The sequence below is a fragment of the Aegilops tauschii genome, chromosome 5, assembly GCF_002575655.3.
Source record: "Aegilops tauschii subsp. strangulata cultivar AL8/78 chromosome 5, Aet v6.0, whole genome shotgun sequence".
NCBI lineage: Eukaryota > Viridiplantae > Streptophyta > Magnoliopsida > Poales > Poaceae > Aegilops > Aegilops tauschii.
Window position 1 is genome coordinate 394,102,997 of NC_053039.3, and position 16,254 is coordinate 394,119,250.

The 16,254-nt window shown below is 43.7% G+C and overlaps 1 protein-coding gene across 1 annotated transcript; it reads right to left on the bottom strand.

Moving 5' to 3' along the window:
• Nucleotides 1–1,527: 1,527 nt before the first annotated feature.
• On the bottom strand, nt 1,528–4,701 carry LOC109783156 (uncharacterized). The gene is made up of 11 exons (XM_020341759.1): nt 4,528–4,701; nt 4,305–4,451; nt 3,983–4,207; nt 3,370–3,894; nt 3,148–3,234; nt 2,828–3,031; nt 2,603–2,722; nt 2,408–2,520; nt 2,232–2,307; nt 2,065–2,148; nt 1,528–1,791 (listed from the first exon to the last, which is right to left on the bottom strand). Exons 1-11 carry the CDS (start codon nt 4,699–4,701, stop codon nt 1,528–1,530), a joined length of 2,019 nt encoding a protein of 672 aa, XP_020197348.1.
• Nucleotides 4,702–16,254: the final 11,553 nt, after the last annotated feature.

Sequence of the window (16,254 nt, forward strand, 5' to 3'; positions counted from 1 at the left end):
AGTCTTCAAACACAGATATGAACAAGTGCACAATCACAGTTATGAGGAAATGAAAGAGTTGAGGAAATAGAACCAGTAAGCTTGGTGAAGACAATGATTTGATAGACCAGTTCCAACTGCTGTCGCAGTTGTACATCTGGTTGGAGCGGCTAGGTATTTAAACCTGAGGACACACAGTCCTCACCGTATTCTCCTTGAGCTAAGGTCACACAGACCTCGCCCAATCACTCGTGGTAAGTCTTCAGGTGACTTCCAAACCTTCCCAGACTTGGTCACTCGGTGATCCACAATTCCTCTTGGATGCTCTAGACCATGACGCCTAACCGTCTGGAAGAAGCACAGTCTTCAAAGGTAACAAGCGTCCGATCCACGCAGGATCAATCTCTTCAGTGATGCTCAATCACTTTGGGTTCGTAGGTGTTTGGGTTTGGGTTTTCCTCACTCGACGATTTTCGCTCAAAGTCCTCGGAGGATGGGATGCTCTCAAATGACAAGTGTCAGTTTCTCTCGGAGCAGCCAACCAGCTAGTGGTTGTAGGGGGCGGCTATTTATAGCCTAGGGAGCAGCCCGACATGATAAGACATAAATGCCCTTCAATGATATGACCGTTAGGTGGATAAGATATTTTGGGACAGCTGGCGCGCAGCACAGCAACGGTCGAAAATTTGAGGTTCAAATTCCTTAGGGCTATCATGTTCCTCACTGTGTAGGCAATCCGCACTGGCGAATTCCTAACTCCTCAGTCAGAACAAATTCCTCAGAGACCAGAAGAACTTCGTCTCTGTCACTGAAGAATATGACTGAACTGTATGAGATTTCCAATGGCTTCACTCGAAGGGATTGGTAGGTGTAGGATTTTGAGTTGAGCATCACATGGAAATTTTTCCTTAGTATTTCCTCGACCCCCTTTAACAGTACGGTGTTTCCTATGACTCAAGAAAGAGAAAATGAAACTACAAAAACAAAAGTCTTCACGCTTCATGTTCCTCGAATGAATACCAAGTCTTCAAGGTCACACCAATTTCTTCACTTTCAAAGTCTTGAGAAAGTCTTCAGAAATCTAAAGTCTTCAGTCGAAGAACTTCATTTTTAGGGGTCGACTTTCTCTGTAAATATCAAACTCCTCATAGACTTATAGACCGGTGTACACTCATAAACACATTAGTCCATTAACCTATAAGTCTTCAATACACCAAAATCACTAAGGGGCACTAGATGCACTTACAGTAATTGGTGTTTACTTATGTCATATTTGTTGGCACTATACTCGTTGTTCTTAATATGATATGCGACATACACATTTTACTTTATAATATATATTTCTTGGCGCTATAAGCATTGTTTTTAGTACGATATGTGATGTACACATTATTTTTGTAGAAATATATGATTTTGTGTATAAAACATGCATGTTGGGCGATCGGAGGTATTGTACAGCCGCCGGTTGCTTTATTAAAAAAACGTTAACAGCCGCTGGGCCGCGAGAGGCGCCAGCGGGCGCAAAGGGGCGCTACGTATGAGGATGATTCAGGTGCTGCCGCAGATGGCGATCCTGAGGCAGACGCCACCCTCGGGCGCAGAGGGGCGCAAGTGGGCCGAGGGCGAATCAACCTCGGGGGCGGCACATGCCAACCCTGGAGCAACGCGCGGCGCAGGCTGGCTGGCCAGATGACGCGGCCCACATGGCCCATCTCGCGCCGAACATGTGTGGCCGTCTAAGCCGCACGAGGCGAGCACGTGAGGCGCGGCGCGGGCGACGATCGCCTCTGATACGTGATCATCATATATCAACTGAATATTTTAAAGCCTCAACCTCGTACATTCGCGCGAACACTCATTCAACACAAAATATAAAATAAATTTTAAAATATCAAATGATTAAAATGTACCTTAAATAAATTTGTCAGGCTACATAATCTGGACATGTGAAAAATATTTGGAACTCACATAGAAAATAAAGCATCCACACACAATCCTCAATCATGAACACATAATGTTTCGAAAACCACGCAGAATTCTCGTATGAGATTTTTATTTTTGTTTCCTTTTCGCAAGTCGAATTACTTTGTTCTTCACTTCTGTAAGCTTATTTTCTGGGGACAAAATAATTCCAGCTATCATTCTTTCTCTCGAACTATCAATAGATTCCTGAAAAATAATAAAAATAATTTTAATTTCATCACTTATATATAATATGATGTAATAATTTTTCATACTAAAAATGTACCCACCTGAGAAATAGCACTTATAAATTTTTCTCCGTCCCAGTATTGAAAACTGCGAAGGAGGAACAACCCACATGAGTTCCTGTGTTTGAAAATCATAAGTGCAATTTTCAAAGCACGTTAAGTAAGATAGCACTGAATCAATTAATGTATTTCGAAAGCACGTGTAACATGTAACTCACTCATCTTCTTGTTGAGGCATGTCGTACGGGACTATAGGCCATGCGGACACATCCGGGAACGACATAATTACACTATCATTTGCATCTTGGATATCTCCTGCAAGTTGCTCTCTCTGGAAAAAAATACAAACACGTTGACTACATACGGTAAACAAATTATATGGTTAATTGTACACACATGAATACAAAACTTACAAAATTTTCAACGAATTTCCTGGTAGCTTCAGAGATATTTTCTTCCCCCCTCAAAGAATCAAGAATTTGGAACTCTTTCTTTCCAGTGTGCATAGCACATGTAATCCAGTGGTTTTTATCCTATTTAAAGCAAAATAAGACTATTTCACAATTTAAATATTGTTACTAAGCTCGCCTTTCACATATGATAGTAATGAAAAAACAATTCTGCAATACAAACGATACCTTCAGTTTTGCAAAATATTCTGTCATGCATCTGTTGAGAGGTTCATTTGCATGTGCTAAACCTTCTGGATCGTCTACCGACTTCCCTCGTCTTACTATCTTTGGGCGAGTGTTCAATAACCAGTAAGACCTATGTGTGGGTACAAGATACATGTCCTTGGCGATACTTGAATCCGATATGTACGTCGCATAAGCGTCAATTACCTGAAATAGATGAGTAAATTTAACATGGATGCAATATACTTAGCACATGAAATAAGCATGACAATAGAAGTACACACATCAGCGGATAACCATGCATGGTTAAGTATCTGGCAAACTCTTGCCGCAGAAAGTCCTTCATCTTTACCGTTGTTGAATATTTCATGGTTCTTATGTTTTGGTGAGTGCTCGTACGCTTTCACATACTGCACAGCCGCACGCACCATATCATCCACAGAATTATCAAACTGAGGGCTTGTTTAATTAAACAGTTCTACAACACAAGTCAATAAAGTTATATTACAAATTTTTAATATATAATTACAAATAAATATTCATACCATGTTTAACTTACTCGCTTTCGCGGAACGTTTCGCACGTTTTTTCGGAGTCTTTTTAACATAAGGAGATTTCTGGTACTTTGACACAGTCCGCTTTCGCTTCCCTGGAATCACCTCCTTCTTCTCTTCTATCTCGCTATTACCATCTGACATGCCCTGTGACACTTCTTGCTCATTTTGTTCCACTTCCCATCTTGTTGCTTCTATTTCATCGGTTTTTAGAGATGATGTTTCTTTTGTTTCCGACTGCTCTGGGACATCTATAGGATCATCCTTCTCACCTTTATAGCTACTCAAGTGACCAGTACTGAGTTTGAACGAATCCCCTCCTTCAAAATCCAAATCATAATGCCCACTGCCATTTCGGCCATTAGGTGTGTGTATGTCATCATACTGAAATTCTTTTTTAGGATACTTGTTTTCATACCTGGACTCACTATTCTGTCCAAACAGATTTTCTTCCTCCTCTGCCATTGTGTCTGGTTTGTACCGCACACCTGTTTTATTCATTTTCTCTAACAGTCTCTGCAAAAGTAAGCATAGTTACATGTTATATCTTTTTTTCAATTTATCGAATTTAATAGAGTGCATACCAGAATTGCTAAATTTTTACCTGTGCGCATAACTCCGGCATACGAAACAATTCCTTACGAATTTCCTTCATATCATTCATAACCCGGTCCATAAAAGGCTTTAGGTTAGCAGGGACCTCGGGCACACAATCCACTTTTCTCTTTCCCGTAACGGATGACTTTCGGCTACTAGGTTTCTTACTGCTTTCAGCATGTTCATCTGCAAGTTTTTTCATTCTATACTCTTTCGTAATGCAGTCATCTATCTGCAAAGTGAGTATGCAATGAAAACATAAGTAACATAAGTACATAACATTTATGAGGGATAATCAACGTATTGTTAAATAAACATTACAATATTACCAATCCATGACCACGACCATTTTCCAGGACGTACTTGTCTCGTTTCTCCGCTTTAGATTCAGTCCAGTTTTTCATTAGGGGAACTTGCAACGACAACGGGTCATTTTTCGGGCCGGTGGTTGGCTGCACCTTCTCCCAATATAAGTACTACAAAACAAATGACAAAATAAATTATGAATGCATAATATGAAGGAATATTAAATAACATTAATTAATACCATACCTGGAGTAGGGCTAGGTTGCCACATGGCCATTGCCTCACACGGCCGTCCTGCTTGAGTTTACCAATCTCCGTCAAACAAGTTCGCAAAGTGAACACGTTAAAGTTCAACGTGCTTATCCTCTTCACGTCATGCACCAACGTGTAGTACTCCTTTGGTATGGAGACAACCGACATCGGTGCAATAATAGTCCCCAACAAAACAAGAACATTCATCCAAAGAAACTCATCGTCGGCGGATTTATTCCTCACAATTTTTTGGATCAAGTCATCTATCATTATCTGACCATTTTTTTTGTGAACGTACTGAATAGGAATTTTCTTTATTAACTCTTTTCCTTCCGTCGCAAGAATGCCAAAAACATCCTCACCTTCATTCTTAAACCCAAATATTGAAAACACATCGTCCGGTCTAAGTGAAATAAGGCCTTTACTACCAATTTCTTCTTGTATCATGAATTTTTTGCTGTTTGGGTTATAACCTAACATCATAAACTGCAGCAAAAAATCTCTCATTTGTACTGACGGAATGATCAACATCTCTTGCAAGTTTGTTTCGTAGAACCTAAATCGCTGAGCGGTTGTTAATTTCTCAATGAGACTTATCCACTTCTCTATGGAACATGGAATCACACCATCGATGTACATATTGCATGTCAATTTTTTTATATTAATAAATAAAATTACGCAATAGCACTAGAAGAAATTGTACGAGGCGGGAAATGTGACCTTCATCCAGGCGATAGCCGTCGAACAACGGCTGTGGCAGAGGGAAAGTAGGCAGCCGAGCGTCGGCGAGATGCGCCGGCGGGCGTGGGGCGGCCTAACACCCAATGCGGCAACATGCGCCGTTGATGGTCGACGGCGTTGGACGGCGTTGCATGTGCGGGGACGGCGTTGTGCGCGCGTGGGGCGATCGTGATAGGGCGACGTCGGGGCACGGGGCGGCGTACGGGGGCGAGTGGTGGGGTTGGGGTAGGGTTTCGCCGTGCGTGGCGGTATACGGCGATGGAGAGGAAAAAACGTTTCCAAGCGCCGACTGTGCCAGGCCCGATACCGCCCAACCTATCCGTGTGACGGCAGCCACCGCCCAACCTGCTAATCCTTTAGTCCCACATTGCTTCTCGTCATGCTTATTCACCTGTTTAAATACCGTCCTCTGCTGCAATGTTAAGTCCCTGATTGTGGCGGCCTTACTTAAGTAGGTTATTGTATATTATGCTCTGGCACTCCAAAATCATGGAGTGTCACAGCAATAATTTACATTAATCTTCTTAAGTAAATCCGTCCACACTACGGGATTTTTTTTTATGAAATGTCACCATTTTTTTCACACGCTACAGTGTGCCACACAAGCACGCATGCCAAATTTCGATGCGTTTCGACACTCGATGCATTTACTATGATTTTCTCCGTGAAAATACCTAGAAAAGGTCTCCCGACGCGACGCAACTTCCATTCGTACTCTGATTCCGTTGAAATTTTCCGTGGGAGACTGTGGGGGTCACTCACACGCGCATGCAAAAGTTGGGTGCTTTTCGTCCATGTTGACATGTAGTTGCAGTACAAACCTCAGGTATCGGTTTGGGGGGACGGGCATCCAGTAGGAGTTCCCTTTCGCAAAGTCATGAAACTTCACCATTTTTTTCACACGCTACAGTGTGCCACACAAGCACGCATGCAAATTTTCGGTGCGTTTCGACACTCGATGCATTTACTACGATTTTCTCCGTGAAAATACCGAGAAAAGGTCTCCCGACGTGACGCAACTTCCGTTCATACTCCGGTTCCGTTGAAATTTGGCGTGGGAGATGGTGGGGGTCACTCACACGCGCATGCAAAAGTTGGGTGCGTTTCGGCCATGTTGACATGTAGTTGTAGTACAAACCTCAGGTATCGGTTTGGGGGGACAGGCATCCAGTAGGAGTTCCCTTTCGCAAAGTCATGAAACGTGACCATTTTTTTCACATGCTATAGTGTGCCACACAAGCACGCATGCAAAATTTCGGTGCGTTTCGGCAATCGATGCATTTACTACGATTTTCTCCGTGAAAATACCGAGAAAAGGTCTCCCGACGTGACACAACTTCCGTTCGTACTCCGATTCCGTTGAAATTTGGCGTGGGAGACTGCGGGGGTCACTCACACGCGCATGCAAAAGTTGGGTGCGTTTCGTCCATGTTGACATGTAGTTGCAATAGAAACCTCAGGTATCGGTTTGGGGGGACGGGCATCCAGTAGGAGTTCCCTTTCGCAAAGTCATGAAACGTCACCATTTTTTTCCGCACGCTACAGTGTGCCACACAAGCATGCATGCAAATTTTCGGTGCGTTTCGACACTCGATGCATTTACTACGATTTTCTCCGTAAAAATACCGAGAAAAGGTCTCCCGACGTGACGCAACTTCCGTTTGTATTCCGATTCCGTTGAAATTTGCCGTGGGAGACGGTGCGGGTCACTCACACGCGCATGCAAAAGTTGGGTACGTTTCATACATGTTGACATGTAGTTGCAGTACAAACCTCAGGTATCGGTTTGGGGGGACGGGCATCCAGTAGGAGTTCCCTTTCGCAAAGTCATGAAACGTCACCATTTTTTTCACACGCTACAGTGTGCCACATAAGCACACATGCAAAATTTCGGTGCATTTCGACACTCGATGCATTTACTATGATTTTCTCCGTGAAAATACCTAGAAAAGGTCTCTCGACGTGACGCAACTTCCGTTTGCACTCCGATCCCGTTGAAATTTGGCGTGGGAGACGGTGGGGGTCACTCACACGCGCATGCAAAAGTTGGGTGCGTTTCGTCCATGTTGACATGTAGTTGCAGTACAAACCTCAGGTATCGGTTTGGGGGGACGGGCATCCAGTAGGAGTTCCCTTTCGCAAAGTCATGAAACATCACCATTTTTTTCACACGCTACAGTGTGCCACACAAGGACGCATGCAAAATTTTGGTGCGTTTCGACACTCGATGCATTTACTACGATTTTCTCCGTGAAAATACCGAGAAAAGGTCTCCCGGCGTGACGCAACTTCTGTTCGTACTCCGATTCCGTTGAAATTTGGCGTGGGAGACGGTGGGGGTCACTCACACGCGCATGCAAAAGTTGGGTGCGTTTCGTCCATGTTGACATGTAGTTGCAGTACAAACCTCAGGTATCGGTTTGGGGGGACGGGCATCCAGTGGGAGTTCCCTTTCGCAAAGTCATGAAACGTCACCATTTTTTTCACACGCTACAGTGTGCCACACAAGCACGCATGCAAAAATTCAGTGCGTTTTGACACTCGATGCATTTACTACGATTTTCTCCGTGAAAATACCGAGAAAAGGTCTCCTGACGTGACGCAACTTCCGTTCGTACTCCGATTCCGTTGAAATTTGGCGTGGGAGACGGTGGGGGTCACTCACACGCGCATGCAAAAGTTGGGTGCTTTTCGTCATTACATTCTTTTTATACGAATTTCTACATGAAAAACACAAAAATTGCAAGATTTATTTATTTTTTCACAGCCGGCGCGCGCGGCGCAAACGGCCGGGCTACGAAGGCGACCAACGACGGCCACTTGGGCGCCGTTTGCGGCGCACACGTGAGGGCCCATGAAAGCAAAAATCCACGGGACCACCGCCCAACCTGCTAATTGTTTAGTCCCACATTGCTTTTGGACACGCTTATTCATCTGTTTAAATATTGTCCTCTCTGTACAATGTTGAATCCTTTAATGTGGCGGTCTTTCCTCAGTAGGATAATGTAAATGATGCTCTGGCACTCCATAATCATGGAGTGTCACAGCAAAAATTCACATTAATCTTCTGAGGTAAATCCGTCCATACTACAGGATTTTTTGTTCTTGTGTTTTTTAATATTTACAAATACAGTGCTCTTCAGACATAATTTTTTAGTATTTACAAAAATAATAAAAAATTATTGCATCATAGGACGGGTATACTTACCCAGAAGGAATGATGTACGTGTTGCTTTGCTTGTTGGTAAAGATCAACAAGCAGAGCAACACCTACACCATCTGGATTCGTATACATGTAATATGAAGCAATAATAACTGAAAGTTAAAATATTATCAGCCTTTTTAATCCACTACATATGAGTCTCCACAATTAATGTGGTACTAAAATTCTTTATAAAAAGGTTCGCCTACAGTGGCCATAAAAGGTGCGCGGGGGTGGCCCACGGCGCGCACGGGCCATGGTGGGGCGGCCGGCCGTGTGTGCGCCGCTAGGGGCGCCAACCGCCCAGTGTTGTATTTTTAGTCCCATATTGCTAGTTTTCACGACTAATCATGTGTTTAAATAGCTTCATCCATATACAACATCAAATCTTTAATCATGGTGGCCATACCTCATTATGCTTATGCAGGTTCTGCTCCGTCACTCCACAATTATTGTGGACTGATACAACATGACCTGTATAAGTGTTGTAAGGTATGACTATCCGCGCTTGAAGATTTTTTTGTACGTCCCGACGGAGTTTTTTTTTGACATCCTTCAAATGGACCCAATTTTTTTCATACATTTTTACACTCATGGCAAGCAAGCATGTGAAGTTTCGGGGCATTTCCAACCTCCGACAATTTTTCTACGATTTTCCGTTCTCTGAAACCGAAACACACTCCCCGGACGTGACGCGACATGAGTGTGTGCTCCGAACATGATGAAATTTGACGAGAAATCCTACGATGGCCATGCCTACCCTGTCGCAATATTTGGGGTCGTTCTGAAGATGGCCAAAAAATGACCTCCCTCAGCGCACGCTGTTCTGGTAGGAGCGAAGGCCCCGTCCCGACGGAGGTTTTTTTTTACATCCTTGAAATGGACCCAATTTTTTCATACGTTTCTACACTCATGGAAAGCAAGCCTGTGAAGTTTCGGGGCATTTCCAACCTCCGACGGTTTTCTACGATTTTCGGTTCTCTGAAACCGAAACACACTCCCCAGACGTGACGCGACATGAGTGTGTGCTCCGAACACGATGAAATTTGACGAGGAGTCCTACGGTGGCCATGCCTACCCTGTCGCAAAATTTGGGGTCGTTCTGAAGATGGCCAAAAAATGACCTCCCTCAGCACACGCCGTTCTGGTAGGAGCGAAGGCCCCGTCCCGATGGAGGTTTTTTTTACATCCTTCAAATGGACCCAATTTTTTTCATACGTTTCTACACTCATGGCAAGCAAGCATGTGAAGTTTCGGGGCATTTCCAACCTCCGACAATTTTCTATGATTTTTCGTTCTCTGAAACCGAAACACACTCCCCGGACGTGACGCAAAATGAGTGTGTGCTACGAACACGATGAAATTTGACGAGGAGTCCTACGGTGGCCATGCCTACCCTGTCGCAAAATTTGGGGTCGTTCTGAAGATGGCCAAAAAATGACCTCCCTCAGCGCACGCCGTTCTGGTAGGAGCGAAGGCCCCGTCCCGACGGAGGTTTTTTTGACATCCTTCAAATAGACCCAATTTTTTTTCATACGTTTCTACACTCATGGCAAGCAAGCATGTGAAGTTTCGGGGCATTTCCAACCTCCGACCATTTTCTACGATTTTCCGTTCTCTGAAACCGAAACACACTCCCCGGACATGACGCGACATGAGTGTGTGCTCCGAACACGATGAAATTTGACGAGGAGTCCTATGGTGGCCATGCCTACCCTTTCGCAAAATTTGGGGTCATTCTGAAGATGGCCAAAAATGACCTCCCTCAGCACACGCCGTTCTGGTAGGAGCGAAGGCCCCGTCCCGACGGAGGTTTTCTTTTGACATCCTTCAAATGGACCCAATTTTTTTCATACGTTTCTACACTCATGGCAAGCAAGCATGTGAAGTTTCGGGGCATTTCCAATCTCCGACAATTTTCTATGATTTTTCGTTCTCTGAAACCGAAACACACTCCCCGGACATGACGTGACATGAGTGTGTGCTCCGGGGCTGCCAAACGGTCAAAATTAATATAGGTACTAATAATGTGATTTAAATCAGGTGTGACAAATATTAAAAAATATTGGTATTAATGATGTAATTTAAGTGAGGTGAAACAAACTTGCGTAGAGTGGTGAACTATCAAAAATAAGATAGATACTAATGATATGATCTGAGTTTACAATGCGCTAGCAGCACTCCCGCAGCTGCCCGGACAGTGTTACACTATCCGGGCAGCTGCGGCAGAGCTGCCCGGGTAGTGCAAAGTCAAATCAAATTATTACTAACTATCTTATGTGCCAGGGTGCATGAATCCGGCTATTTAAGCCGGTCGGGCGTCCTTCGGCGGGCGAGATGAAGGAAATATGCCCTAGAGGCAATAATAAAGTTATTATTTATTTCCTTATATCATGATAAATGTTTATTATTCATGCTAGAATTGTATTAACCGGAAACATAATACTTGTGTGAATACATAGACAAACAGAGTGTCACTAGTATGCCTCTACTTGACTAGCTCGTTGATCAAAGATGGTTATGTTTCCTAGCCATAGACATGAGTTGTCATTTGATTAACGGGATCACATCATTAGGAGAATGATGTGATTGACTTGACCCATTCCGTTAGCTTAGCACTCGATCGTTTAGTATGTTGCTATTGCTTTCTTCATGACTTATACATGTTCCTATGACTATGAGATTATGCAACTCCCGTTTATCGGAGGAACACTTTGTGTGCTACCAAACGTCACAACGTAACTGGGTGATTATAAAGGTGCTCTACAGGTGCCCCCGAAGGTACTTGTTGGGTTGGCGTATTTCGAGATTAGGATTTGTCACTCCGATTGTCGGAAAGGTATCTCTGGGCCCTCTCGGTAATGCACATCACTTAAACCTTGCAAGCATTGCAACTAATGAGTTAGTTGTGGGATGATATATTACGAAACGAGTAAAGAGACTTGCCGGTAACGAGATTGAACTAGGTATTGAGATACCGACGATCGAATCTCGGGCAAGTAACATACCGATGACAAAGGGAACAACGTATGTTGTTATGCGGTCTGACCGATAAAGATCTTCGTAATGTGGGAGCCAATATGAGCATCCAGGTTCCGCTATTGGTTATTGACCGGAGACGTGTCTCGGTCATGTCTACATTGTTCTCGAACCCATAGGGTCCGCACGCTTAACGTTTCGATGACAGTTATATTATGAGTTTATATGTTTTGATGTACCAAAGGTTGTTCAGAGTCCCGGATATGATCACGGACATGACGAGGAGTCTCGAAATGGTCGAGACATGAAGATTGATATATTGGAAGCCTATATTTGGATATCGGAAGTGTTCCGGGTGAAATCGGGATTTTACCGGAGTACCGAGGGGTTACCGGAACCCCCCGGGGGCTTAATGGGCCATAGTGGGCCTTTGGGGAGAAGAGGAGAGGCGGCCAGGGCAGGGCCGCGCGCCCCTCCCCCCCTAGTCCGAATAGGACAAGGAGAGGGGGGCGGCGCCCCCCCTTTCCTTCCTCTCTCCCTCCTCTTTCCCCTCCACTCCTAATCCAACTAGGAAAAGGGAGGGAGTCCTACTCCTGGTGGGAGTAGGACTCCACCTGGCGCGCCCCTCCTGGCCGGCCGCACCTCCCCCCTTGCTCCTTTATATACGGGGGCAGGAGGCACCCTAGAGACACAACAATTGATCGTTTGATCTTTTAGCCATGTGCGGTGTCCCCCCTCCACCATAGTCCACCTCGATAATACTGTAGCGGTGCTTAGGCGAAGCCCTGCGTCGGTAGAACATCATCATCGTTACCACGCCGTCGTGCTGACGAAACTCTCCCTCAACACTCGGCTGGATCGGAGTTCGAGGGACGTCATCGGGCTGAACGTGTGCTGAACTCGGAGCTGCCGTGCTTTCGGTACTTGATCAGTCGGATCGTGAAGACGTACGACTACATCAACCGTGTTGTGCTAACGCTTCCGCTTTCGGTCTACGAGGGTACATGGACAACACTCTCTCCTCTCGTTGCTATGCATCACCATGATCCTGCGTGTGCGTAGGAATTTTTTTGAAATTACTGCGTTTCCCAACAGTGGCATCCGAGCCTGGTTTTATGCGTTGATGTTATATGCACGAGTAGAACAAAAGTGAGTTGTATGCGATATAAGTCATATTGCTTACCAGCATGTCATACTTTGGTTTGGCGGTATTGTTGGATGAAGCGGCTCGGACCGACATTACGCGTACGCTTACGCGAGACTGGTTCTACCGACGTGCTTTGCACACAGCTGGCTGGCGGGTGTCAGTTTCTCCAACTTTAGTTGAACCGAGTGTGGCTACGCCCGGTCCTTGAGAAGGTTAAAACAGCACTAACTTGACGAACTATCGTTGTGGTTTTGATGCGTAGGTAAGAACGGTTCTTGCTCAGCCCGTAGCAGCCACGTAAAACTTGCAACAACAAGGTAGAGGACGTCTAACTTGTTTTTGCAGGGCATGTTGTGATGTGATATGGTCAAGACGTGATGAGATATAAGTTGTTGTATGAGATGATCATGTTTTGTTGAAGTTATCGGCAACTGGCAGAAGCCTTATGGTTGTCTCTTTATTGCATAAGATGCAAGCGCCAAATAATTGCTTTACTTTATCGCTATGCGATAGCAATAGTTGCAAGAGCAATAGTTGGCGAGACGACCATGTGACGACACATTGATATAGATCAAGATGATGGAGATCATGGTGTCATGCCGGTAACGATAGAGATCATGACGGTACTTTGGAGATGGAGATCAAAGGCGCAAGATGATCATGGCCATATCATGTCACATATTTTGATTGCATGTGATGTTTATCTTTTATACATCTTATTTTGCTTAGTTCGACGGTAGCTTTATAAGATGATCCCTTACTAAATTTCAAGGTATAAGTGTTCTCCCTGAGTATGCACCGTTGTGACAGTTCTTCGTGCTGAGACACCACGTGATGATCGGGTGTGATAAGATGTACGTTCAAATACAACGGGTGCAAGATAGTTTTGCACACGCGGAATACTCAGGTTAAACTTGCCGAGCCTAGCATATAACAGATATGGCCTCGGAACACTGAGACCAAAAGGTCGAGCGTGAATCATAAAGTAGATATGATCAACATAAATGATGTTCACCATTGAAACTACTCCATCTCACGTGATGATCGGACATGGTTTAGTTGATATGGATCACGTGATCACTTAGAGGATTAGAGGGATGTCTATCTAAGTGGGAGTTCTTAAGTAATATGATTAATTGAACTTTAATTTATCATGAACTTAGTCCTGGTAGTATTAGCATATCTATGTTGTAGATCAATAGCTCGCGATGTTGCTCCCCGTTTAGTTTTATATGTTCCTAGAGAAAACTAAGTTGAAAGATGTTAGTAGCAATGATGCGGATTGGATCCGTGATCTGAGGTTTATCCTCATTGCTGCACAGAAGAATTATGTCCTTGATGCACCGCTAGGTGACAGACCTATTGCAGGAGCAGATGCATACGTTATGAACGTTTGGCTATCTCAATATGATGACTACTTGATAGTTTAGTGCACCATTCTTAACGGCTTAGAATCGGGACTTCAAAGATGTTTTGAACATCATGGACCATATGAGATGTTCCAGGAGTTGAAGTTCATATTTCAAGCAAATACGCGAGTTGGGAGATATGAAGTCTCCAACAAGTTCTGTAGCTAAAAGATGGAGGAGAATAGCTCAAGCAGTGAGCATGTGCTCAGATTGTCTGGGTACTACAATCGCTTGAATCAAGTGGGAGTTAATCTTCCAGATAAGATAGTAATTGACAGAATTCTCTAGTCACCATCACCAAGTTAGTAGAACTTCGTGATGAACTATAGTATGCAAGGGATAACGTAGATGATTCCCGAGCTTTTCATGATGATGAAATCAGACATCAAGAAAGAGCATCAAGTGTTGATGATTAACAAGACCACTAGTTTCAAGAAAAGGGCAAAGGGAAAGAAAGGGAACTTCATGTAGAACAGCAAGCAAGTTGCTGCTCAAGTGAAGAAGCCCAAGTTTGGACCTAAGCCTGAGACTGAGTGCTTCTACTGCAAAAGGACTGGTCACTGGAAGCAGAACTACCCCAAATAATTGGCAGATAAGAAGGATGGGAAAGTGAACAAAAGTATATTTGATATACATGTTATTGATGTGTACTTTACTAGTGTTTATAGCAACCCCTCAGTATTTGATAACTGATTTAGTTGCTAAGAGTAGTAACTTAAAACAGGAGTTGCAAAATGAACAGAGACTAGTTAAGGATGAAGTGACGATGTGTGTTGGAAGTAGTTCCAAGATTGATGTGATCATCATCGCACAATCCATATAACTTTAGGGATTAGTGTTGAACCTAAATAAGTGTTATTTGATGCTTGCGTTGAGCATGAATATGATTGGATCATGTTTATTGCAAAACGGTTATTCATGTAAGTTAGAGAATAATTGTTGTTCCGTTTACATGAATAAAACCTTTTATGGTCATACACCCAATAAAAATGGTTTGTTGGATCCCGATCGTGGTCATACACATTTTCATAATATTGAAGCCAAAAGATGCAAAGTTAATAATGATAGTGCAACTTATTTGTGGCACTGTCGTTTAGGTCATATTGGTGTAAAGCGCATGAAGAAACTCCATGCTGATGGACTTTTGGAATCACTTGATTATGAATCACTTGATGCTTGCGAACCATGCCTCATGGGCAAGATGACTAAGACTCCATTCTCTGGAACAATGGAGCGAGCAACTGACTTATTGGAAATAATACATACTGATGTATGCGGTCCGATGAGTGTTAAGGCTCGCGGCAAGTATCGTTATTTTCTGACCTTCACAGATGATTTGAGCAGATATGGGTATATCTACTTGATGAAACACAAGTCTGAAACATTTGAAAAGTTCAAAGAATTTCACAGTGAAGTGGAGAATCATCGTAACAAGAAAATAAAAGTTTCTACGATAAGATCGCAGAGATGAAATATTTGAGTTACGAGTTTGGCCTTCAGTTCAAACAATGTGAAATAGTTTCACTACTCACGCCACCTGGAACACCATAGTGTAATGGTGTGTCCGAACGTCATAACCGTACTTTATTAGATATGGTGCGATCTATGATGTCTCTTACCGATCTACCACTATCATTTGGAGTTATGCATTAGAGACATCTGCATTCACGTTAAATAGGGCACCATCTAAATCCGTTGAGACGACACCGTATGAACTATGGTTTGGCAAGAAACCTAAGTTGTTCTTAAAGTTTGAGGTTGCAATGCTTATGTGAAAAAGTTTCAACCTGATAAGCTGAAACCCAAATCGGAGAAGTGCGTCTTCATAGGATACCCAAAAGAAAATGTTGGGTACACCTTCTATCACAGATCCGAAGGCAAGATATTCGTTGCTGAGAATGGATCCTTTCTAGAGAAGGAGTTTCTCTCGAAAGAAGTGAGTGGGAGGAAAGTAGAACTTGATGAGGTAATTGTACCTGCTCCCTTATTGGGAAGTAGTTCATCACAGAAATCTGTTCCTGTGACTACTACACCAATTAGTGAGGAAGCTAATGATGATGATCATGTAACTTCAGATCAAGTTACTACCGAACCTCGTAGGTAAACCAGAGTGAGATCCGCACCAGAGTGGTACGGTAATCCTGTTCTGGAGGTCATGTTACTTGACCATGACGAACCTACGAACTATGAGGAAGCGATGATGAGCCCAGATTCCGCGAAATGGCTTGAGGCCATGAAATCTG